Below are 22,690 nucleotides of genomic sequence, written 5' to 3' on the forward strand. Positions count from 1 at the left end.
GCCTCGTCCACCGCTGTGTCCTCAGTACAGGGCCTGAGACACGCTCTACCCAGGGGGTGAGTCGGGGCAGGACCAGAGGCTGGTGGGCAGGGCTGGACCAAGCTGAGCTCATCCGCGCGCCCTGGCTCGTTCCCTCGTCTCCCCACGTTCACCGGGAGTGGCTGTCGCGCTGAGGCCTGTGCGACCGGCAGCGGGTCACAGCACTCCCGGTGTGTCCCTGGCGGCAGCCGGCGACGGGGCCGCCGCCGGGCACAGGCTGGGGAAGCTCTCACCTGTGGCTGAGGCCCTTCTCTCTAGAGATTCCTGGCGCTGCTGCTCCATCACTTGTCTGAAAAGCAAACACAGCAGGGTGGGTCTGACCTCCCGGAGCGAGACAGCGGGGCTCCACGTCCGAGCGCGGGCTGCAGAGGCGGGCTTCGCCGGCGCTGGCGCCCCCGGGGGGCTCAGCAGTGAGCTCGCCTCCTCCCACCCTAGGCTCCGGCTGCTGGGCTTGCTGCCCCGCTTACAGAGGCAGAGTTGTAGGCCCTGGCTCCGTGGCCTACACAGGGGAGCTCTGGCAGCCCGCTGAGTTTTTTTTTTTTTTTTTTTTTTTGCAGGCTCAGCGGCCGTGGCTCATGGGCCCAGCTGCTCCGCGGCACGTGGGATCTTCCCGGACCGGGGCACGAACCCGCGTCCCCTGCATCGGCAGGTGGACTCTCAACCACTGCGCCACCAGGGAAGCCCAGCCCGCTGAGTTTTAAGACACCTGGGCGGACCAAGCTCTCCCCTAGGCTGGACAAGCTTGCCTGGCTTTTGGGGGGCTATGGCCACAACAGACTTGACCTCAGGGGCACCCATTCTTACTGCACCCGGCTCAGTTTCCTGGAACAACTGTCAGGCATTGTTGGCTGTGAGAGAAGCGGACACTAAGGCTGCCCGTCCTCCTCCTTGTCCCACTGATCCAGCTGCGGCCTGGCCTCCATCTGGAGGGCCATTTGGGAGGCTGCGCTGTAGTGCAGGGCGTACCTCCGTGGGGACTAACCTCCCAGCTCCTCGCATGAGTGGCCCTGGGCTGCTCTTCAAGGTTGGACGAGTGAAGACACTGACCCACAAACACATCCAGAGAAACTGGGGCTGAGATGCTGGGGCAGGAGGGGCTTGAGGAGTCATGTGGGCCCGGGCGGCAGCGGGGCTTCAACTGCTGAGAGCCATCTCTGAAGGCCCGTAACGGGGCGCGGGGCGGAGCAGCGCTCTGACGCGGGAGGGCGCCCCCGGGGCGAGAGGCTGTGGGCCACGCGTCTGCTCCGCTGGTTTACAGCGCACTGACGCCTGGGGCTGGGGCCTGCTGTGTGTGCGGCAGCTGCTCAGTAACGGGCTTTGTGTGGAATAGCTACGCGGGGCTGCCCGGCTGCTTTCACCTTGGAGGAAGGTCAAGTGGGACCCGGAGTTTACCGCAAGGTCATTTAGAGGTAGACAGCTTTCTGGTTCCTGTTCTGGGATTCACTGGTTTGTGATTACAGGCAAGTCAGTTCCCTTTCCTGGGCCTCAGATCCCTCGCCATAAATAAGCATAAGAACACCTGTTTCATGGGGTTCTTTCTTGTGAGGATTATGCCCGAGATCTAAAAAATAATGAAAAAGACCCTTTTGACACTAAAGAGTCCCCACCTCGCCGCTGGGCACCACGCGATTCCCCTCCTTCTGGGCCCCCCTCCGTGGTGACTGCGGGGGATGCAGGTGGAGTGGGATCCCTGCTGCGCAGTCTGACCTCCCACGGTTGCTCGGTCTGTGCACAGTCGACTGCAGACAAAACTCAACGGTCCTCTGCGGCCAGTGGCCCGGAACACTGGACTTGGGGGGTGGTGTTAGGTAAAGCGTGTGGTGTTTCACCGGTGCTGAGAGCGCACCTGCAGGGTGCGTTTAGGACCCAGGCCCTTCTCTGCGGGGAGGCAGCCCTGGGACCTGGCACAGGGCTGAGCTGGGGCCGGTTCTGGTTCTGCTTCTAAGTTTTGCTTACTTTGGGCAAGTCATGTCTGTCCTCCGAGCCTCAGTTGGCTCATGTGAGAAACAGTACGGGTGGTAACAACCCCTGAGTGCTAATGTGAGGATTAAAATGAAACAAGGTGTGTAAAAGCCCCTTGTAAACTGCAATATGTTATACTTCTGAGAGGCTAGAAGACAGGCCAGTGGAATTAATAAAAAGGAACCTCTGAGGTCAGGGGAACTGGTCTTGGCCACTTGCTGCCAGGCTGCCGCCTTCATCCACCGGACAATCGTGTTCATAGCAGCATTATTTACAGTAGCCAAAATGTCAAAGCAAGAAAAATAATATAGGAAAAATGTGGTCTATACGTACGATGGAATATTATGCACTTTAAAGAGGAAGAAAAAAAATTTTTTTTTTAAGTTAGAAAATTCTGACATATGCTCCAGGCTGGATGCATCCTGAAGACATTATACTCAGTGAAATTAACCAGCCACAAAAACGCTTATTGTACGATTCTGTTTATATTAGGTACACAGAGCAGTCAAATTCATAAAGGTGGAAAGTAGGATGGTGGCTGCCAGGGGCTACGGGAGGGGGCAGGGGGGAGTTAATGTTTATTGGGTATAGAGTTTCCGTTTTATGGGATGAAAGAGTTACGGAGATGGATGGTGGTGACGGCTGCACAACGTGTGAATGTATTTAATACCACGCAACTGTACACTTTAAAAATGGTTACGATGGTAAGTTTTATGTCATGTGCATTTTACCACAGGTAAAAAAAAAGCTTGTCACAAAAGGACAAATACTGTATGATTTCCCTCACATGAGGTCCTGAGAGGGCTCAAATTCACGAAGACCGGAGTACAGAGTGCTTGCCAGGGGCGGAGGGGAGGGAGAGTGGGATGTTAGTGTTAAACGGGGACCGTGTTTCATTTTCGATGTAAACACTCTGAGGATGGGTGATGACTGACGCTGGCTGCCCAGCCATGTCGATGTCCTTAACACCACTGATCTGTACACGTAAAAATGGCTAAAATGGTAAATCTGACGATTCTTAAAATTTTAAATAAATTGTTAAAAAGCTGGAAAAAAAAAAAAAAAAAGGAACCTCTCCAACCTGAGTCTGGGAAGCATATTCCCATCTTTCCTTCGTTAACACTGTTACCTTCAAACAGGAAGCTGAGGCCTAGAGCAGTAACTGGCCCAAGGTCACAAAGTACACCGTGGCGGCCAGAAGGCGCTCAGAGCAGGGGAGAGGCTCGAGAAGAGAACCCCTGAGAGAGTCTCACAGCCAGGTGAGGGTGGGGATGTCGGCCTCCCCAGCTCCAGGCCCCGGGCTCTCCCTGAGTCTCACACAGGTCCGTGGAGGCACGCCCTCTCCTGCTGACCTGGGTGAGGATGCAGGCCCCAGGCCTGCCTCTGCAGCACGGCTCCCACAGAGCCGGGACTCCCAGCCCCTCAGAGACGCGGCGTCCCCACCCAGGTGGCACAGACCAGGCTCAAGCCCTGGCGCTGCCTTACCTGGCAACGTGACCTGGGGAGGCTGCTCCCTCCTTGGCCACCACGACCTCTTTTGTAACTTCAGGACAATGGCACTGGCCCTTCCTCCCAGTTCTAGCACTTAAGAAGCTCCCTGGAGGGGGCCGGGGGGCAGGGCGTCACCCTATGGCCCAAATCCCACTGCTGCTGCGTCCTCGGCAGGCAGCTGCCCAAGCGCGGCTGCAGCGCACAAAGTGCTCTCACGGCCTCTGCCTGCTTTAACCTCCGCCGGGAGGTGAGCGGGCAGGGGGTTAAGATCCTCTAGAGCGACCGTGGCACCCACCCAGGGCACCCGGTGAGAGAGTGGCAGGACCAGGGCTCACAAGGCCTTCGGACGGAGCACAGGACGGGGTCAAGGACGGGCCTCAGTCGCACAGGCCTGGCGGGTCGCGTCCGCCCATCTCCGGCAGTACAGCCTTGGTCACGTTACTGAATCCCCAGATGACTACCTCCTAATACCCCCGGGAGGGCTGTGCTCAATAACTGAACGACACAGGACACTGCCAGGCCGATCACGAGGCTGCGGCGCCGGCGAGCTCTCCCCCTGTGAAACCACACCCTCTCACGGTCACTGGCGAAGCAGCAACGAGCTGGCTCCCCTTCCTTTCCGGTCAGGCCTGTTCCCCCGCCCCCGTGTCTCTCTGGGAGTCCCGGCTGCAGCCACAGGTGTGTCCTCCCGGCTGGCCCTTGCTGCTGGGGGGTTACCTTCTCTGGATGTCCATCTCATCAGGAGACGGGCCATTCTGCACCTGACGCTGGCTGGAGGAGCCTGTGGGGCAGAGAAGCACAAGAGCGCAGCGGTTAGCAGAGAAGAAAGGACCCCCGGGACTCTCCCTGCCTCTGCCCTCTGGTCCCACCGGAGATGGTCTCCACAGTTGGTTCTCAGCCCTGCAACACCCTGTCCCACCTCACCCTCTCAGTCGCCCCTCCTCCCCCCTTTCTTGCGGCTCTTGCCTTGGCACCCGTAAAGGGGGTGCCATTTCACACGACTCAGAATCGTCCCTCCTCGCCCGGCCCCTCTGGCCTCCCTCTCAAGCCGCACTTGCTGTTGCTACTTCCTCACTTGCCACTGTGTCCTCGACCCTCAACGTCTGGCTCCGGCCTCTCCGCGTCCCACAAAGCTGTTCTAACTAAAGTTTGGAATCACCGAACCCAGCAGATCCCTTTTATTCCGCCTTCTGAGCAGGTGAATGACCCTTACAGCAGGCACGTGTCAGAGCCGGGGTCTCAGCACCGGGCCTGGGCCGCAGCCCGTGCCCCTCACCGCGACGTGGCGCCCTCCTGCCTGCATCTAGGAGTCTGGAGGTGTGGGGTGGGCAGAAGAGGCGAGAGCAGCTGTGGAGCCTTCCAGGCCACACTCTTGCCCTTTTTGACCCTGAAGGCAGGGCCCCAGAGCGGGCGAGGCCTGCCGAGTGTACCTCCCGTTCAGACCGGGGCTGGTGCTGTGTTACATTCTCAGGAAAATCAGGCTTTCGCTCCACTCTGAGAAGGAGCCGATTGTTCCTTCTCTTTGCCAGCTCAGGTGTCACTGGGGAACTGCAGAGTCACGGCAATGGGGGAGGGACTCTGGGCAAGCTGGCCTCACGCCCGCTGCCTAGATGGGCAAGGGGCACTGCCTCCTCTCTAGGATGAGGTGCCAGCGACGCTCAGCGCGCGACAGAATCCACGTTGGGCAGGAGGCCTCTCCCACGGGTGCTTCAAACAGCTGAGACATTAGCAGGGTGTCCCCTGGGTCAGGGGCACGGCGGCACACAGGGTAACAGAATCTCAGAGCTGAAACAGGCCATCTGATTCTGGGGCAAGCTCCCGCCCAGCACAGGTGCCCTCCAGGCCGGCTCTCCTAGCATGATCCCTGCGATGCAAGCCTCACCTCCCAAGGGAGCAGGCTCCTTCCTGCACCGAGGTCCCACATCTACCCACCCAGGAAGGCCCCATTTCCACCCCCAGGTGTGACAACACGGGTTGAATCCTTCTCTACTTTTCTATGCCTGACGGTCCTTTCCAAGCCAGAAGTTTGCCTCCACATTCGGCAGTGTCCAGTCCTTGGCCCCAGTATGGGCTTCAGCTCTCAGGGAGCCTTGCTTTGCCACTTGCGGACCCCTGTGTGGACGCTTTCGCCGGGGAAAGAGGAGGATTCAGATGGTGGCACTGGGCCAGCCGCTTGGTGGGAGGAGGGCCTCCCAGCACCTGAGGATAAATTTCTCCCCTGGGTGGCCCTGCCTTGCTCAATGCCAACTGCCGAACTCAGGGGCCGGGCAGGAGAGAAGATGCCTGCGTACTCTTTACAGAGGTGACTACAGAAATATCTGGTGGCCTGGCACATCGTAGGTGTGAAATAAATACTGGTTTTCTTTTCCCGTCTCTAAACATGCTTTTTCTGCTTCATTTATTTAACATAAAATAACTTTGCTCTTTCTAAAAATTGGTTTTTCTGTAAATATGTCCAGTATAGACATTAGAAAAATTTTCAAGTTTAATAAAGAAAACACATTCCTAATTAAAAAAAAAAAGCCACGGTGGAGGGGATCTCTTTTCTCTCCTACTCCGTGAGGCCCAAGCCTTAGGGCTCCTCCCCTCCTTGTTCTCAGGAAACCAGAGCAAGAATATGAGAATGCTGCTTTACAGTAGAGTCAAGGCACTTTTCTGAATTTACAGTTACTTTAATTCTCACAATCCTACTGGACATCTCCCGGGAAGGCTTGTAACAACAGGTGAGGGAACAGCCCAGAAAGGGTAAGCGACACACCTGTAAGCAGGAGAACCAGGCTCAGACTACCCGCAAAACGCCACTCTTTCTTAAATTCAATCGCACCGTGGTGTCGGCTGAGACCGGCCCGTAGGATGAAGAGTGTGGACAAGAGTCGCGGGTGAGGGGCTGCAGCCCTCAGACGGCGCCCAGGCTCCGCCTGGTGTCCACGCGGCGGACAGTGCCACCCACTCAGCCCAGCATTTGGGGCTCAGGCCTGACAGCTGGACTCCTGGCCTCGTTCCAAGACCTGGCCTCGGCTGCTGGGCCCATGCCCGCGTCCGGATCTGCCCCTCTTCCGGGCCCAAGCCCCTGCCCCGGAGCCACCGCCTGGCCCCCGGTCTGAGGACGGGAGCCCACCCTCGCTCTGACCGGGCCCCGCCAGCTGTCAGGACCCCTGCTGGCAGCCAGCTACCATGGCGTGACCTGCGGAGGTGCTGTGCCTGTGCCCCTTGTTCCGCCCGCCGGCCTGGACTGCCTCCTGACACCCTCAGCCGGCCCGCCTGGTCCTCCTTAGGGTGGGAGGACCGAGTGGAGCCCTCGCTGCTCCCAGGGGGCTCCAGTCCCTGCGCGTGAGGCATCTCAAGATGAGACGGCTAGAACTTCAGACACTACGGAGCGGGAAGAGACAACACTGGTTGTGTAAGGCCTCCCATTCTTCTTAACCTCAGAAAACGCGGGCATGTTCTGAGCTACGAGGGTCCTTAGCATTAGGAAGCACAGGCCCTCTGTCCCAGAGGGGAGGGGTCTGTCCAGGGTCGCGCGGGGCGTGCCTCCTTCCTCCTGGCCCGTTCCGCCCACTGGCCACGGTGCCCCACTTGGCAGAGGCGGGAGGAGAACGGGGAGGAGGCTCTGCCCTGCAGAACGGTCCAGGGCCTTTGGGACACCCGGGCAGAGCCCACCCGTAGATGCTTCTTGTGTTGAGCTCTCAGGGCGGCTGGTCATCACTCCCGTCTGTCCCGCGTCCCAAGTTACTTGCCATGATTCTCCGAGCCGTGCAATCAGAAGCCAAACACGCGGAGGGTCCCGTGCCCGAGTCACCGCAGGCCATCTGTGCCCCCACCTCCAGGATGCAGGTGAGGACGGCAGGCCACCCCCCGCCCAATCTCCTCAGCTACCAAGTCCTCTGCTGCTGCGTCTGAGACCCCAGCAGAATCCACCTGCCTCTCCCTGCTCACGTGGCTGCCTCAGCATCTCTCCTGGACCCGTGCCTTAGTCAACCAAAGGGACCTCTGCCTCTACCCACAACCCCTTTCTCCCCATCCAGCTGCCACACTGACACCGCGGACCACGTGATCTCTGGAAAACACAAGCCTGACCCTTATGGGGTCAAGCCCAGGTTCAGGGGAGTTAAGAGTCCAGCCCAACCCCACAGCCGCTTCTCCTGGACTCACCCCCCAGCAGGCCTTCTGCACCGGCTCACTAAGCCTGGATCACCTGCTGTGCTTCCCACCTCCCCGTCTCTGTGTGGCCCCCGTCCACCCGGGACACCTTCCGCACCTACCAAGTCTTCAAGGCCCAGCTGCACAGCTGCCTCTTCCAGGAAGCCTGCCTACATCCTCCGGCCTCCACAGCCTGGCCTCTCCCACACCACCTTCTGATGTTACAGTGATTGGAGGGCAGAGACCACGCCCGTCACTCGTCACTCTCTGCTCAGGGCCGGCTCACATCAGGTACTCGGCGTATTTTATCAAGTGGAGTCGGGAAGGTCTGAGGGAACGTGTGATCACCAAGCCCAGGGAAAAAAGCGCAGGTGAAGGAATGGGACTGAACTCGCTCAGAGGAAAATAAGACCTCCCTAGAAGTGAGCCACAGAAACACAGGGCTCCCCGAGTCTGTGCCAGTTCAGAGAGGAGGCCGACTGAGGCCCAGTTCCCAGGCTAACTACTCCCCGCAGGCACCAGGGGCCCCCACCGCCGCCCAGGGCAGGGGTGCTGGTGGCTTCGAGAGGTGGTGGTGGGGGGGCTGCCCAAGGCCACGGGGCTCGGTGTCACAAGCCTGCCAAGTCTGGGAGCTCCACCTAAGAGCTCTCTCACTCACTTCACACAAGCTTTGCAAAGTCACAATAAAGAGCCCAATCTGCACTACAGACACGTGACAAAGAGGAAAATTTAACGTGGAACATGGACCCAACATCGGGAAAAGCAGGGTGCCCGTGAGCTTCTGGTGTCTTGTGGGTCCAGCCCACAGCATCGGAGCGCACGCCCTGGTGGCAGGCCAAGGCGGAGGGTGGCCCGTGCCTGACGGAGCCCCTGTCTGACCACAGAGAGGAGCCTGGGGAAGGGACAGGCAGGCTCGTCTGCTCTGAGTCGATCTGACATGATGCTTCTTGGGGAAGGAGTGACTCCTTGTCCCCTGAGGCCCACGTTCCAGCTTCAGGTCGGAGTCCCATCAAACACCCACTCCTACAAACACGCTGGTGTCTCAGAGGAGGCCCTTTTACGCTTGGGGGTCGTGAGGTGGGGGGATGGAAAGGAGAGACAACACCAGAGGGGAGGGTGAGGCTGGCCAGACCCAGGTCACGAGCCCGCCCGGGAGGGGGCGGGGAGGCTGCCAGAGAGGGTGGCTGGCAGCCGAGGGCCCTAGGGCAAGTCACTGAGTGACCGGGGGGCCGGGAGGACTGAGGTCAGACCTGGGGCCTCAGGGGCGAGCAGGGCGTGAACGACCCCGCGCCCTCCACAGGGTACAGGGCTGTTCCCAGGTGGGGTGAGAGCGCCCGGTCCGGGTACCGCGCCCCGAAGGCTTCCACGGCCTCCATCTGTGACGTAGATTCCGGCGTGAGGTGCGGTCGTCCCCGGGAACGCTGCCCTCATTTAGCAGCAGGGGGCCGGGGAGAGCTGATGGAGGAAAACCTGGCTGCACAGGGTCAGGCTTCCGGGAGAAGGGACCCAAAGCGGCTGACCCCCGGCCCGGCCCCAGCCTTGCTGAGAGGCTGCAGGGGACGGGCGGGGCCCAGGCCATGCTCTGCTGTGCAGGGGGCACCTGCTCACGGGGCCTCTGCGAGCCCAGGCTCCCCGTCCCCTAGGACCTATTACACGCGCCTGTACGTGCCAGGACCCGGGCGCACAGCCGTCCGACTTAACCTCCAGGCGCGTGACTGTCCTGTTCTCCACGTGCCCAGCACTTAACGTACGTCTTGGCATCTGGTCAACACTCGACAAACATCTGTTGAATGAATGAATGATCGGGCCCCGGGCAAACTGTCTGTGGCCGAGGCTGTGCAGGTGGCACATTCTAGAGCTTTCCCCTCACGCTGGAGACAGGCCGCGGCCGAGCTGGGGGCGCACCCCACAAGCGGGAGATACGCGAGCAGGGAGACACCGTGGTCACCAGCGGTGGTGGCACTGGGCAAACTCGAGGGGACGGGATGTGGGAAGAGGGAACTCAAGTTATCGGGCAGCCGCCGTGCTGCGCGCTAGGTCCTGCGCCAGACTCGCAAACATCACTCACTTAATCCTCTCCCTCATCCCAGGAGCCTTGGTACCACCCGCACTTCACCCTAAGAAAGCCAGCGAGCACAGGACGTCAAGGGACTGCAGCTCCCTTGGACACATGTCCTTGAACTGCTCCGCCTCCTGGGGAAGGAAGGCTGGGGGAGACCGGATGGGAGGACAGGGGCAGAGAAGGGCAGGAGGCCGGCAGCGGCAGCCGGGTCGGGGCCGAGGGAGCCCGGGCGCCCTTTCCCGGCCGAAGTGCAGCCCCCGCAGACTCTCAGCACCACTGGCCTCTGGAGGGGGAGGCTGTGGTTCGGCCTGCCTGCCGCCATCCTGCCTGACCCCGCGTAGGTGCCCTGCCCACGTAGCGCTTGGGTGAAGTGAGCGCAAATGAATGCTCCTGACGCAGGAGAAAGACCTGCGTCCCAGGCTGTCAGCTGTGCAGAGCCTGAAGGGCCGCAGTGAGGAGAGACTCCAGAGCCTACCCGGGCTCTGCTTCCCCGCGGGCTGACGCCCGTCCTGCTGGCACGGCTCCCACGGGTGCCGGTCGGGACCAGACGGGGCCCGGACAGTGGGCAGCGGTGCCCATGCTCCCCCCCCGGCCCTCCCGGCGCCCTCATTCCCGTCTTCCAGCCCCTCCCCGTTCCTGGCTCGCCTCCCTGGACTGTTTCAGTTTGTCCAGATCCCCTCTGGAGGGACGCTGGGGCCAGGGAGACCCAGGTTCTTGCTGGATCTCGGCCACTACGTAGTTAAGCCCCTCCCCGCTCCTGGCCTCAGTTTCCTATAGAGTGAGAAGGATGGAACCAAGGATCTCCTAGTTCTGAATCTCTGCAACTTAAAAGGACAAAGAAGGAAATACACCAAAATGGTCACAGTGGCTACCTCTGGATTGTGGATTTCTCCCCTCTTTTTGAACTTCCAAATTCTGCACAAGCAGGACGCATCGCCTTATAATAAAGAAACGAAAGACTAAGAGTCCCCACGGAGGGGCTACGCGCTCCACTGTGACTCTCCTCTGCGTCTGGCTGTGCAGGGCAGGCAGAGGCCGTACGGCTCCTGCCCCAGGTACTGCACTTCAAGTTACACAGCTGAGGGAGGCAGATAAGCGCTGCGGACACCTTCTCATGAGAAAGGCCGTCCTCCTGCTGCCCATTAACATTTATGAGGCCCTGGGACACCAGCCCCCAGCTCCTCTGGGACAGAAGGGACAGGCCAGGTTTCCAGGCAGTCTCTACAGGAAAGGCATCCCCTGGGCCTCCTGAAAAGATGGAACCTGAGATCCCAGCAGCACCGGAAACCAAGGATCCAGCACCTGCTCAGTGATGCCTGATGGAATTTCTGGCCAGCAAGTGACAGCCACCTGGCCCAGGCTGGGCAGAGCCCCAAGCCCTTTCGAGCCCCCTTCCCCCCTGCCGTCTCTCTGGCCGACTCCTTCTCCTCTCTCCAGAGGTGCCTCCATTTTGGACCAGCTCAGAGCCACACTCTGAGACGGGGTGCAGCCCCCCCCCCCACTTCTCGTGTCTAGGTGCCTCTGCTGCCAAGCAGGCAAACACACACACGGGAACGGAGCCTGTGATCTGGGCCTAAGCTCTGGCCTGGCCACGGTCTGCAGAGCCACCCTGCCAAGGCCACCCAGGAATCGGTGGCAGGGCTGGGACCAGCGCCCAGGACAAGCGTCTCCCAGCCCAGGGCTCTGTCCACACCAACATGTGCTGATGCTCGGCTCCGGTCAGACAGACGGCTGCCTCACCACCTCCGTGCTTAGGAGCCCAGGCAGGGGTGCTTATCCCACCCGCTGAGCTTGGCTCAGCAGCAGACAAACCCCGACGGCCAGCGCCCTGCCAGTCTGCCTGTTGCCTAAAGTTACCCCGTGTGAACCTTCTAGTGCCTTTCCTGCCGGTCCTTGTGAGTGAGTTTAGGCTCTCACAGTGGCTGATACGTGAGGCCGCTTGTTTTGCTTTATTTACTCAGATCGCCAGGGCCAGCTGACTTATCACCCACTGCAATCCTGTAATACACCCTCATCCCTGGGCCCGCCAGTTATGGCTCAACCCCGGGGTGACCAGTGGTTAAAGCTGTGTCTAAGAGGCCAGTGTCGAAATGACCTGCAGCCCCAGGTCGGCATGTGCAGATGCAGAGGCTGCACTTCGGAGAGGGGCGAACTGCCCAAGGCCACACAGTGAGAAGCACCTACCAGCCTTGCAATCAAGCACCAGCATGGTACGCCAGAGAGGAAAGGCCCTTTCGCTCTGACAATGACAGCAGGAGGCCCGTGTGCCACCCTGGGTGCTAGCAAGCAGGGTCCCCTCTCCTGGCGTCGAGGGATCCTGAGGCCGGGCGAAGGGAGGGACTTGCCCAAGGAAACATCCAAACAGGGGTAAACGGGGCTCGAACCCCAGCCTCCCGGCTCCCAGGCCAGGTACTGCCACCCGGCCTGCGTCGTCCCGCTCAGGCTGCGGCCCTCGGGCCGGTCATCGTCCCAGTAAAAGATGTTTTCTCCCTTTCTTAAGAAGCGCCTTTCAGAACACATCACACCCCTGGAAAATGATCTCAAATAGAATAAAGTGCAATGAAACCTGTCACACACTTACTGTCTGTGTGACAAAGCACCTTTGCGTCATTTTTGTGATTAATCTGCTCAGTTATCCAGGGCAGAGCCTGTCAGACCTACGTCATAGACGGGGAAACTGAGGCTTGGAAAGGGTGAGCGATCTCCCAAGGCCACAGGCACCCCCAGCGGACGGGGCCGCCGGGACCGGAGCCACACTGGCCGCGGCCCAGCCCGCGTGCCCTGCCCGCCCTTCCTGCAAGGCCTCGGTCAGAACAGCACCTCGACCCTCCGACTGTCAGTGACTCGGAGGTCGTCGCAAGACCCAGAGCTCCGGCCCCGCCTCCCCCGGCACCTGGGAGGAAAGGGGAGGCCCGGGGGGAGCAGGGAGGAGGGGGCCCCCGTCACCTACAGCTCACTCTGCAAAGCACGGCGCAGTCGCAGGGACAGAAGCGGGAGCAGTGGAAGGTCCACTCCCTGCTGACCATTGCGGGCGGGCCCCGGGGCGCGGTCCGGAGGCGCGCTGCTCGCATCCTGCCCACTTACCGCTCCTTCCTCAGCCGCCTGGCTTGGGCACTGGGAAACCGATATGCCGGGCAGCCGTCAAATGGGCTTCGCCGCTTCAATGTTTAATGAGGCTTCCCAGCTAACCTATCAGAACCCGCCCGCCTACCCGATTCCAGAAAGCTCTGGGGGCCCCGGAGGAGGGTCCACACCCCTCGTGGGGCCGGCCCATGGGCCCCGGTGACGCCAGGCGTCTTCCAGAAGGAGCCTCCCGTCGTGGCTCGGTCTCCTCTTGCCCCCGTGGGCTGTGGGAGGGAACAGGTGACCCACCGAAGGAAGAGTCCCGGGCACTGGTGACCTTGGCCGCCCGCTCTTCCCGAGCGCCATCCGGCCGTTGCTTGGATTTCCTCCCCTCTCCTTGCTGCTTCTCTCAGCCAATCCCTGCCCCTCCTGCCTGCTTTCCAGCCCAACCGGCTTCCAGGCCCGCGGGAAGTCAATCCTTCAGCCCCTTCCACCACCCTGGACCCCTTTCTGTCCTCGTACCCGTGGGTGCAGTGGCCGCTCCTTCCGCCGTCAAGGCGCCTCTGCACCTCCCCAGCTGGCAAAGCCCCAGGGCCCGTAAAGCCCAGTCAAGTGGGTCGCCGACCCCGTGGAGCCTTCCCTGACTCCTAGGTTGCCTCCTGCTCTCTCTCTGTCTCTGACTCTTCCCCTTGAGCCCCGCTTTCACAGGAAACATCGGAAAGCACAGCGCCGCTGTGCTGGTCCCCACGTGGGAAACATCATTCCCATGGGTCCCTTGGGAAATGCTTCCCGGCCCCCAGCCACCTCCTCCAGCTCCTCTTTCCCTACCAGTGACCTACTTGGGTCAGGCCCCACCTCCCTTACCATCTTCCCTTGTGATGCCGACGTCTCCCTCTTTACTCTGCCCTGAGCTAAAGTGCAAACACGTACGGATCTGTAAGGTACCAGGAAGGACTTCAGAGGAATCTGGGATCCCGCAGACTTGCTGCCTAGCGGGGGCACCTCCTGCCCCACTCCACTTCCTCCCTGACTCGGGGCTCACACGGCCTCGCCTGTCCAAATCTCTCCCCGCATGATTAACACATCGGCTCCGCTGGGCTTTGGGGCCTTGGGTAGCTTGGTCGCGTTCCCTCTTTGGGACCTCATTTCCCACCTGCGGGGCTGAGCCGGAGGAGGCATCCGGTGCTGAGAGCAGCACTCCCCGTTTACGGAGTGCATGGACTTGAAGCCACTTGGAGCTAAATTGGAGTCCTGGCTCTGTCACTCTTTGACCTTGGGCATATTGCTGAAGCTCTTTCACTCTGTCTTCTGGTCTGAAACACAACGAGAGCGCTGCTTATCTTGGGGTGTGGATCTTTAACGCGTCAGTGTCAGCCTAGAGTCTGACACAGCACGACTCAGCCCTCTGCCAGTGCCTCCTCCTCTTAGGAAATCCTGAGTGACTAACATTTCATACCTGCATCTATGAAATTCTCATGACACATCCCAGGAGTGGAATTATCATCACCTCAGCAAGCCAGGGACACCCAGAGAGATTAAAAGCTTGTCTACGTCAAACAAGTGACAGAGTCAGAAGAACGAGCTCCTGCAGCTTCCGAGCCCGTGTTCTGTCCCCATCAGCTTCCTGCCTCTTCAGAGGTCAGCTCTGCGATGGGTCATGTTGAGAGAACGCCCCAAAGGGGAGGTCTTGAGGAGCAGTTTCTCTCCTTGGTATCCAGGGGTCAGAAATCCAACTCCGGGCCCACCCCACCAGCCGTGGACCACTTGGACTTAGAAGAGCACTATGTGTTAGGTGTGAGCCGCTGGGGAAACGGACGGTGAAGTGGTAACCGAAGCTAGGATGCAGGTCAGCAGAGCCGAGTGTTAATTCTCTTTGGGCTTTAGTGTCTCCATTACCTCCAACTGCCGAAGGCGCAGTGGATGAGATCCGCAGAGTTCACAGCCTGCAGGCGGCAGGGCTCGGACCCGACTAAGCTGCCTGCTCCACCTCCAGCCGCCAGATGCTCCAGAAGCGTGTGACGACATTTCAACAGCAGCGTTTGCAAAGGGAATCAGGAGCTACCGAAACACAGTCAGGCAAACAGCTGGATTTGAGCCCTACTGCTGCCGGTGCCGGACTTCCCGAGCTAGTTTCTCTGTGTGTAAACCGAGCGTCTTGGCTGATATGGCTTGTAAAGTCCTTTTTTACACTACGGACCTATGAACTGGCTTAATTAAATGTATCTGTTTCTTCAGCAAGGATTTACTCTCGGTTTTCTAGATGAGCTCATGTAAGAACGTCCTGCCCGTTATGTGTGGCTTGGTTGATCTCCAGCTGTGCCTGAAGTCACTGAGGTCACAACGGTAGGGCTGCCCCTGCACCCTGCTGCTGACACCAGGCCACTCTCCGCCCTCCACGCCTCAACTGGAGAGGCCCCTGTGCCTTGGGCAGACCCTTCCACAGCCTGGGGTGCTCTGCGGTATGTGCAGAAACCAGAGGGCACAGACCACCCTTCTGGAGCATCAGTTTTACGGAATGGGAAATTCCAAATAGGGAAGGTGGCACAGATACGCCATGGAGAAGAACATAAAATCTGCATGAGTCTTTACAGTATGGCCCAGGACTTGCAAGGACTCTGGAGACTGGGGGTCTCCCGTGGCTCCGCCGCACACCAGGCCCAGGACGGCGGGGTCCCGACCGGCATCCAGGGCCCTGCGACTCGCGCCCTGAGCCTCGCCCCGGGTGCTCTAACCTCTCTGTTCTTCGGTAGGTCGCCTGCGTCCTCCGGAGATGTTTCTTTCTTTCCCGCCTTTCCCTGGCGCTTCCTCTGCCCGAGACGTGGCACGTTCCCGCCTCTGCCCCACGAGGCCTGCTCAGGGACTTGGTGGCGCCCCGCCCGCCAGGCCCCGGGCTGCCTTTTAGCAGAGCTGTGCCGCGCCTGCGCGCGCCCCTGCTGGACTGAGAGCACCCTGAGAAGAGACATGCCCTACGTTTATGCCTCCGCATCGCCGTGGCTACTTCTCGAAGCCGCCTGACAGGCTGTTGTCACAACCCCACGCGACAGCTCAGAAATGGAGCTTCAGAGGCATGAATTACCCCCAATCGGTGGTAAAGATGGGTGAGGCCAGGACCCTTTCAGTCCCACCCGTCTGCCACCGCAGACAGCGTGCCGTGTCCCTCCAAAGCTGGGAGACAGGCGGGGTGCTATCCACGGACAGTGGGGACTGGGGCTGGCCAGCCGGGGCAAACCATTGCTGAGTCCACTTAGAAGCCACGGGCTGTGGCCAAGAGCTGCCCAGGAGCCACAGAGGCAGAGCACCGGGCTCTCAGGAAGTCCCAGGCAGCTGGGACTCGGCAAGGACCCTCCCTCTAAGCCCTGGCGAGAGCCACGGCGCCAGGGCGGGATATCAGGATGTAATTTTTCACCTCTGAAGATCTGTCTGGCAGGGAGAGGAGGCCATGAAGGCCTGGGGCTCGAGGGGAAGGTCTAGGCCCTTCAAGACCTGGCCCTGACTGTTCCGTCAGCCTCACCGATTCCCCCACACCCATCCAGGGTAGGGAGTGCCCCCGAGAAAGGCTCAAACACGTCTCTGTGCCTCTGCACACGCAGCTTCCTCACCCGACTGCCCTCTCTCTTCTCTAACTGGCAAACTTCTATCCATCCTTGAAGGCCCAGATCCAGCATGCCCACTGCAGAGGCTTTCCTGGAGCCCTGTCCCTGCATCTCAGGCTTCCGAGGCCCTGGACTTACTTCTCTCTGTCCCACACTGGTCACACGGTGCTGTCAAGTCCCTCTTCTCTGCCTGACCGAGCTCTGCGGACGCGGGAACTGCGTCTTGGTCCTCTCTGTGTGCTGGTGCATAGAACAGAACAGGCCCGGGATATGCCTGGTCCTTCATCCATCACACAAACGTCACTGTGCGCGGCACCGGGGATACAGCCGTGGACACAAACCGCTCTCCTGGGCCCTTGGTTCTCGAGAGGAAAGGCAGGCAACACGGTAGCAATGTAACAGGAGGGACACAGCAGGAAGAGCTGAAGGGGCAGGTGTGTGGGTCCTGCCTCGCTGACGAGGTGTCACGTGAGCCACGGGTTACTCGGAGGGAAGAGCGTTCCAGGCAGAAGGGACACCGCGGTGAAGGGGGCGCGTGGCACAGTCGGGGGGCGACCAGGAGGCCGCTGTGATCGGAAGTAAGTGGGCGAGGCAGAGAGTGGTGCGGGAGTGAAGGAGCAAAAGGCAGCCAGGACCAGGGAGGTCCACGCACGCCTCGGCCAGGGTTTGGATTTGATTCTGGGTACGACTCTAAGTCGCTGGAGAGTGCTGAGCAAGGGCTGACCTGGCTTGACCTAGACGTGGAAAGATCAATCTGCTTGTGTGTGGAGGGCAGACTACGGGCAGAAGCAGGTAAATCAAGTAGGTGTCCACTGCGAACGCCCAGGCGTTTGCTGAATGAATAAATGATGAATGAAGGCAGGCAGCTGACAAGCAGGTTGGGGGCAGGGTCTCAAGCGCTCACACCCTGTCCACTCGAGAAGCTGCAAGTTGCATCCAAGTCCAGCACCTGGGTTTCTGCGTCCCTGGGATGGTCACTTACTAAAATATTTGAGCTGGCTCTTATCCTAATGAGACAAGTTGGCAGAAGGCTGACCTGGAAATTATCATCCGTTAGGAAAGATATTAAGTATGCTAACTGAGAAAAAAGAAAATGGATGCTCATTAATTTTTGACTTATTTCAGAAGAAGTAGGCATTTCGTTATAAAGATGGGCCAGGTTAAATGCCCCAAATAATCAACCCATGATCAAGCTGGGTTATGATTTAGAAAGTGTGGAGGCCACAAGCTGACTGGGGTCTCTCTGACAGGCCATCTGGCTCCCTGCGCAAGGGCCTGGACTCTGAATCGGAGACTTGGGCTCTGTCACTCACTAGTGTGGCCTTTGGCGAATCACTGCTGTGAGCCTTTGTTTCTTCAGCCTTAAGGTGGGGACAGGAATTCCTAGCCTGTCCCTGACAGTCTCAGGAGGATGCCAGGGGAGCCGACGAGCCCAGGTGGGACAGGTATAACAAAAGACGCGTTCCTTTCCTTGAGGAGCATGTGGGCCGGCCCGCGGGCATGTCACTGTCTCTTCCCACACCAGGGAGGGCTCTGGACGTCTCTGAGGGCTGAGACCTCAGACAGGGTCCTGGGATGGGGTGCTCCAGGGGCAAAGCAGGACAGTTTGCACTCTGAGGGCGCTTTACGGCTTGCAAGTCACACTCCCACTTACGTTACCATCGGAGTCTCACAGCAGCTTTGTAGGTGGTTATTATAACCACCTTTAAAGGTGAGGAAACAGGCTCGGGGTGATGCAACGGCTTGCTCAAGGTTTCACAGGCTCTTGTGTGTCAGGGCCTGGAGCACGGGCCTGGCACGTTGTCCTCTGCCCCCAGAGTCTGTGTCGTCTGTCAGGAGCCGTGCTGGCCACAGGCTGCTCACCACGACCTAAGCCGAGATGTGCCTGGTGGGCACCGGCGAGGTGGGCATCCATAATGGACCATTCACGAGCTCAAGCCCCGACTGAGCATGTGGTGGTGCCCAGGCCAGATCCAAGGAAAACGAAAAGCCCCAACGAAATCCTCCCATTAGCGTCAGGGAGATGAGCCTGGTCCTGGTGGAAGAAGGCCCTCCTTCTCCGGGATGGCAGCTACACACAAACCAGCAGTGCTTTAAAGGAAGACCATGATGGCAGCAGGCTGCTGCTGGGATAACTCAGAAATGAGGGGCCCCAAGGGGCTACAAAGTACTGCCAAGGTGCAGAGGGCGACCCTAAGGGCCAGGTACAACCTCTCCTTGGACCTTTGACTTGAACTCACCATCCCAGCCCAAGCGGCCCGGCCTCCCTGTGTCTCCCAAGGCATCACCACAGGAGTTGATATGTTAGTTAGTTAACTTTTCAAATACTAAAAAAAAAACCCCCAAAAACAAAAAAACCCCTTCCAATTGTTACAGTAATTTACAGGTGACAAAAAACTTGCACAAACATCATCTCATGTTATCCTCACAACAACCCTGTGAGGTAGGTATAGTAAACCCATTGTACAGATGGAGAAACTGAGTCTCAGAAATGTGAAGTGACTTGCTCGAGGGCACACCCTTGGCACAAGCAGTGCCCGAACCCAGACCTGCCTGACTCCACGTCCGATACACACGTACCCCGTACAGGGCGACAAAGAGCTGGAGGTCGGTGAGAACACGGCTGCTGGCTGGGGAAGGCGTATTCCTCGGTTCAGGGTGCTGCTAGGCGGGCCAAGGTGACGGGTGCGATTTCTGTGTGAGACAATTCTATGTGCCATGTCCCTCAATCACAGATAGCACCCCTCGCCTTGCGCCCAGTTCCACAAGTGGTGCTGGTCCAGGAACGTCGTCTTGGTCTGTAGAGGATGGAGTGACGGCAGGAGCACCAGGCCACGTGAGGGACAGACAGACAGATGTGTGACCGCACCAGCGAGCTCACCTACTGTCCAAACACCTGGGACGTGTTGGTCCTTCGTTGGGGCTCCTGCCCTCGACGGGCTCACAGTCTAGAGGAGCAAATAGCGAGCTCAAACCAGGTGGATGACCATGTGTTGAGAGGCAGGAGGAGGCCCCTGGAGGGAAGGGGAGGGGAGGGGAGGGGAGGGTGCCTTGCAGCTCGCAGCACAAGCACAAAGCGCGAGGACAACACACGTGAGGCAGGGGTCTGGGGTCGGGCCCAGTGCACGCCCACGTCAGGATGGACCATCCAGTGCAATCGCAATATGGGCCTGGAGGTCTCAAGACCGGCAAGTCCTCGGGTCTTGGTTTGCCTCCCCTCACCCATATGGATGCAGCCAGAGCTTGTCAGTTAGACAGTGTGCTGGTTTTTGAGGGTCCAGAGACAAACAGGACACTTTCTGACTTCCCAGCCTGACCAAACTCACATGCTGAGGACAATACGACATGCCAGGTGGCATTAGCCCCCACGATGGAGGCATGAATGAAGCACCGTGGGAGCGTGGGGAAGGAGTGGGGCATCCTGCCACGGTGGCCGGAAATGGCTTCGTCTGCAGAGCCAGGGTCCCGCAGAAACAGTGGGGCTTGTAAGAGTGGGGACAGGAGGGCACGCTGGGTGGGGTCTGGGGAAGGTGCCCTGGTGAGTCACCGTGGGTGCGGGTGGTAGGACGTCCCTGGTGTCTGGTGTGCAGCGGCCACCAGGGGGCAGGCAGGAGAGGACGCGGAGCCTCAGGGAGCGGGTGTCCTCAATGACCCTTTGTCGGGGGTAGAAAGTGCCCACGGCCTCCGCAGGAGGGAGGTGAAGACAGCTTTTTTCCTTAAGAGAAAAAAGCAGGTAGTTTTAAGAAGAAAAGAGGTTTATGAAAAGCAGAATCCAGCCCCGGCTCTACGAAGCCGGGAGGTGGGGCAGTGAGAGGAAACGGCTCTGGACCTCACTCTTCAGGAGAGGCCCCTGCCCTGGGCACCCTCCCGTGGGAGCTGACGCTGCAGCGGTTAAGGACATTGGAAAGACTGGGGGAACATCTATCACCAGCACCAGCTTGAGATGTACCAACGAATGATGTTACCACAAGCAAACCAGGTAACAAAAGTCCACACCGCTATGTTCTGAGAGACGTGCTTTAACTCACCCCGTGTGGACTTGCACCAAGCTACCAGGTGCTCCTTGTTTGCAGAGTCCCAAAAGATAAAGTGGAGCTACGCTGGTTGTTATCAGGGTGAGGGTAGGACATGCCTGGTGAACCCCTGGAACTCCACAACATAGACAGTTTGAAATTCGCTGCATTCAACCCCCCAACTGTAAGCAAAGTTGCCTTTGACCAGGCAAGCTCCTGTTCCCCTCCCTGCCCAGCGCCAACAGCAGGCTTTAACAGTCTGAGGCATTCCTGCATCTAATCCTGAGCCCAAGGCCTTTAAAGGAAAGCCATACTCCCACGTGGAGCCTAGATGCTCTGAGGTGTTACCTCCTGCTCGTGACAAGCCAGCCAGTCTTCAGAACTCCTGCCACCAGCCCATGCTTTGCTGTACACCCATGATCTCGCCTGAGGTAGGCCTGACCACCCCATTTTACAGGTGAAGAAGCTGAGGCTGGGAGGAGTCCTGCCCAAGGACAGCAGCAGGGCTGCTCCTGGCCTCTCCCCTGTGGATGCAGCTTCACGGTCCTGCCCTAGAAGCCCAGACGCTGGGACACAGGTCCTCCCAGCACCCCTCCGGGGGCTCCAGGAGCCCCAAGGTCCTGGGGAAACGGGCTCCCGCCTCCAGTGCTGGCTGTAATGGTCTCCTGCTTGAAGCATTCTTGGGCCCCAAGCCCTGGCGGTCTGTGAGGAAGGCCCAACATGCCGTGGGGGGGGCCCTCTGGGCCGCCTCTTCCACTCTTCCTGGCACACTCAGGCTCGGTCACGTGCACATGACATCGGCCCCCTCCCCTCATCACCGCTGGTGACCTACTGGGAGCGTCTATGACTCTGGGATGAGTTGAGGGTTGCCGCATCTTCTGATCTGAAGAGTTTCTTGGGGTCTCAGCGGGAATGGAGGAGGGGACCCTCAGCTTTGGTTTGGGGTCTTCCCACTGTGCTGTGAGTTGACAGTAAGGAGGCGAAGCCGTGGGAGAGTGAGCTACGGGATGGCATGGCTCTGCCCACTAGGAGGGTTGGACTGGATGTCACTGGAGAGAAGGCGGACAGAGCCACGCTCTCAAGCCCGCCCAAGCCCCGCCTTCCAGGCTTCTCAGCTCTCTTGCTAGCCCCACCCCGGGTCCGGGTCCCAGGGAAAATCCTTTTTTAGGAAGGAGTGGGCGTGATGTGGGACAGCGGGAGGGGCCGTGGGCGCAGGTGCCAGCTCCGCCCCAATGTCCTGTGCAACCTGCACAAGTCCCTCCCCTCACTGGGTCCCAGCTGCAAAACGGAAGGCCAGCTTCCTGATGTCTAAGCCCTTCTCTGGTCCCACATCAGTGCTGGCCGGGCCTCCACCATCTGTCCTCCACACCAGTGCGGGCCTGGAGGGGGAAGGTTATCCTCAAAAGCCCACTCCCACCAGATGGCTGGAGCCCATCGGCCTGGGGCCTCGCATCGGTGCCACCGGGGCCCGACCCTTCAGGAACAAGGAAAGACAACCAGACAGTGACTTCGGGAAGTTCTGAGAGAGCCTAGTTTAACGAAAGAGCGCTTCTCTGTTGACAAGGAGCAGCAGTGTCTGTTGGGGAGAGTGCGGGAGCCCGGAGGAAACAAACTGTATTAACTGGACACCTGCAGGCGCAGGTGTCACACAGGAGTTGTGTCGGGTAATCAATCCTCCAGTCATCAACGGTATTACTGTACCCATTTCACAGAAGGAGTGACTTGTCAGCGTCACACTGCTTGTGAGTAGCAGAAGAGTTTGAACCCACGGGGATACGGTGATTTATAATAAGAAATGTATGTTTGGTCTCCGTACACTGCTCCCGGCACATAGCTCCTAAAACCCTTGTAATTTCCTAAACAGGAGCCCAAGGGGCATCTTCCGTGGTAACGTTTAGTCTTCTTCTCACTTCCTGAAACAGCTTCAGAGCATGGAGGCGAGACGGGTGTATTCTGTTACTCCTAACAGGCCCTTTCAACCACGCCTGAGCTGATGTTAATGCAGTGACTTTTGGTTAGAGGGCTGGAACTTTCAGTCTCCACACCCTTGACCTCTATGGAGGGCAGACTGGTTAGAGATGAGGTTCAATCGCCTATGGCCTATGCAATGAAACCCCCATAAAAACCCCAAAAGGATGGGGTTCAGAGATCTTGGGTTGCTGAACATGTAGAGACTGGGGAGGGTGCTGCCCAGAGAGGGCACCGAAGCTCTGGGCCCGTCCCACAAGCCCTGTGCGTCTCGTCCATCTGGCCGCTCCAGAGTTCCATCCTTTTCTAATACACTGGTCGGTAATCTAGTAAGTCAGACATTTCTCTGAGTTCTGCAA

General features: G+C 59.1%; 1 protein-coding gene across 11 annotated transcripts in view; it reads right to left on the reverse strand.

Moving 5' to 3' along the window:
- EVL (Enah/Vasp-like) overlaps positions 1–22,690 on the reverse strand; it is a 162,094-nt gene that overhangs the window by 18,811 nt on the left and 120,593 nt on the right. For all 11 annotated transcript variants that reach the window (XM_067027766.1, XM_059058375.2, XM_067027770.1 and 8 more), the window contains exons 4-5: positions 4,210–4,273; positions 273–328 (exon numbers count right to left, since the gene is read on the reverse strand). In XM_067027766.1, coding sequence (XP_066883867.1) covers positions 273–328; positions 4,210–4,273 — 120 coding nt within the window. The remainder of the gene's footprint in view (positions 1–272; positions 329–4,209; positions 4,274–22,690) is intronic.

The sequence above is a fragment of the Kogia breviceps genome, chromosome 3 (genome assembly GCF_026419965.1).
Source record: "Kogia breviceps isolate mKogBre1 chromosome 3, mKogBre1 haplotype 1, whole genome shotgun sequence".
In the NCBI taxonomy this organism is placed as follows: Eukaryota; Metazoa; Chordata; class Mammalia; order Artiodactyla; family Physeteridae; genus Kogia; species Kogia breviceps.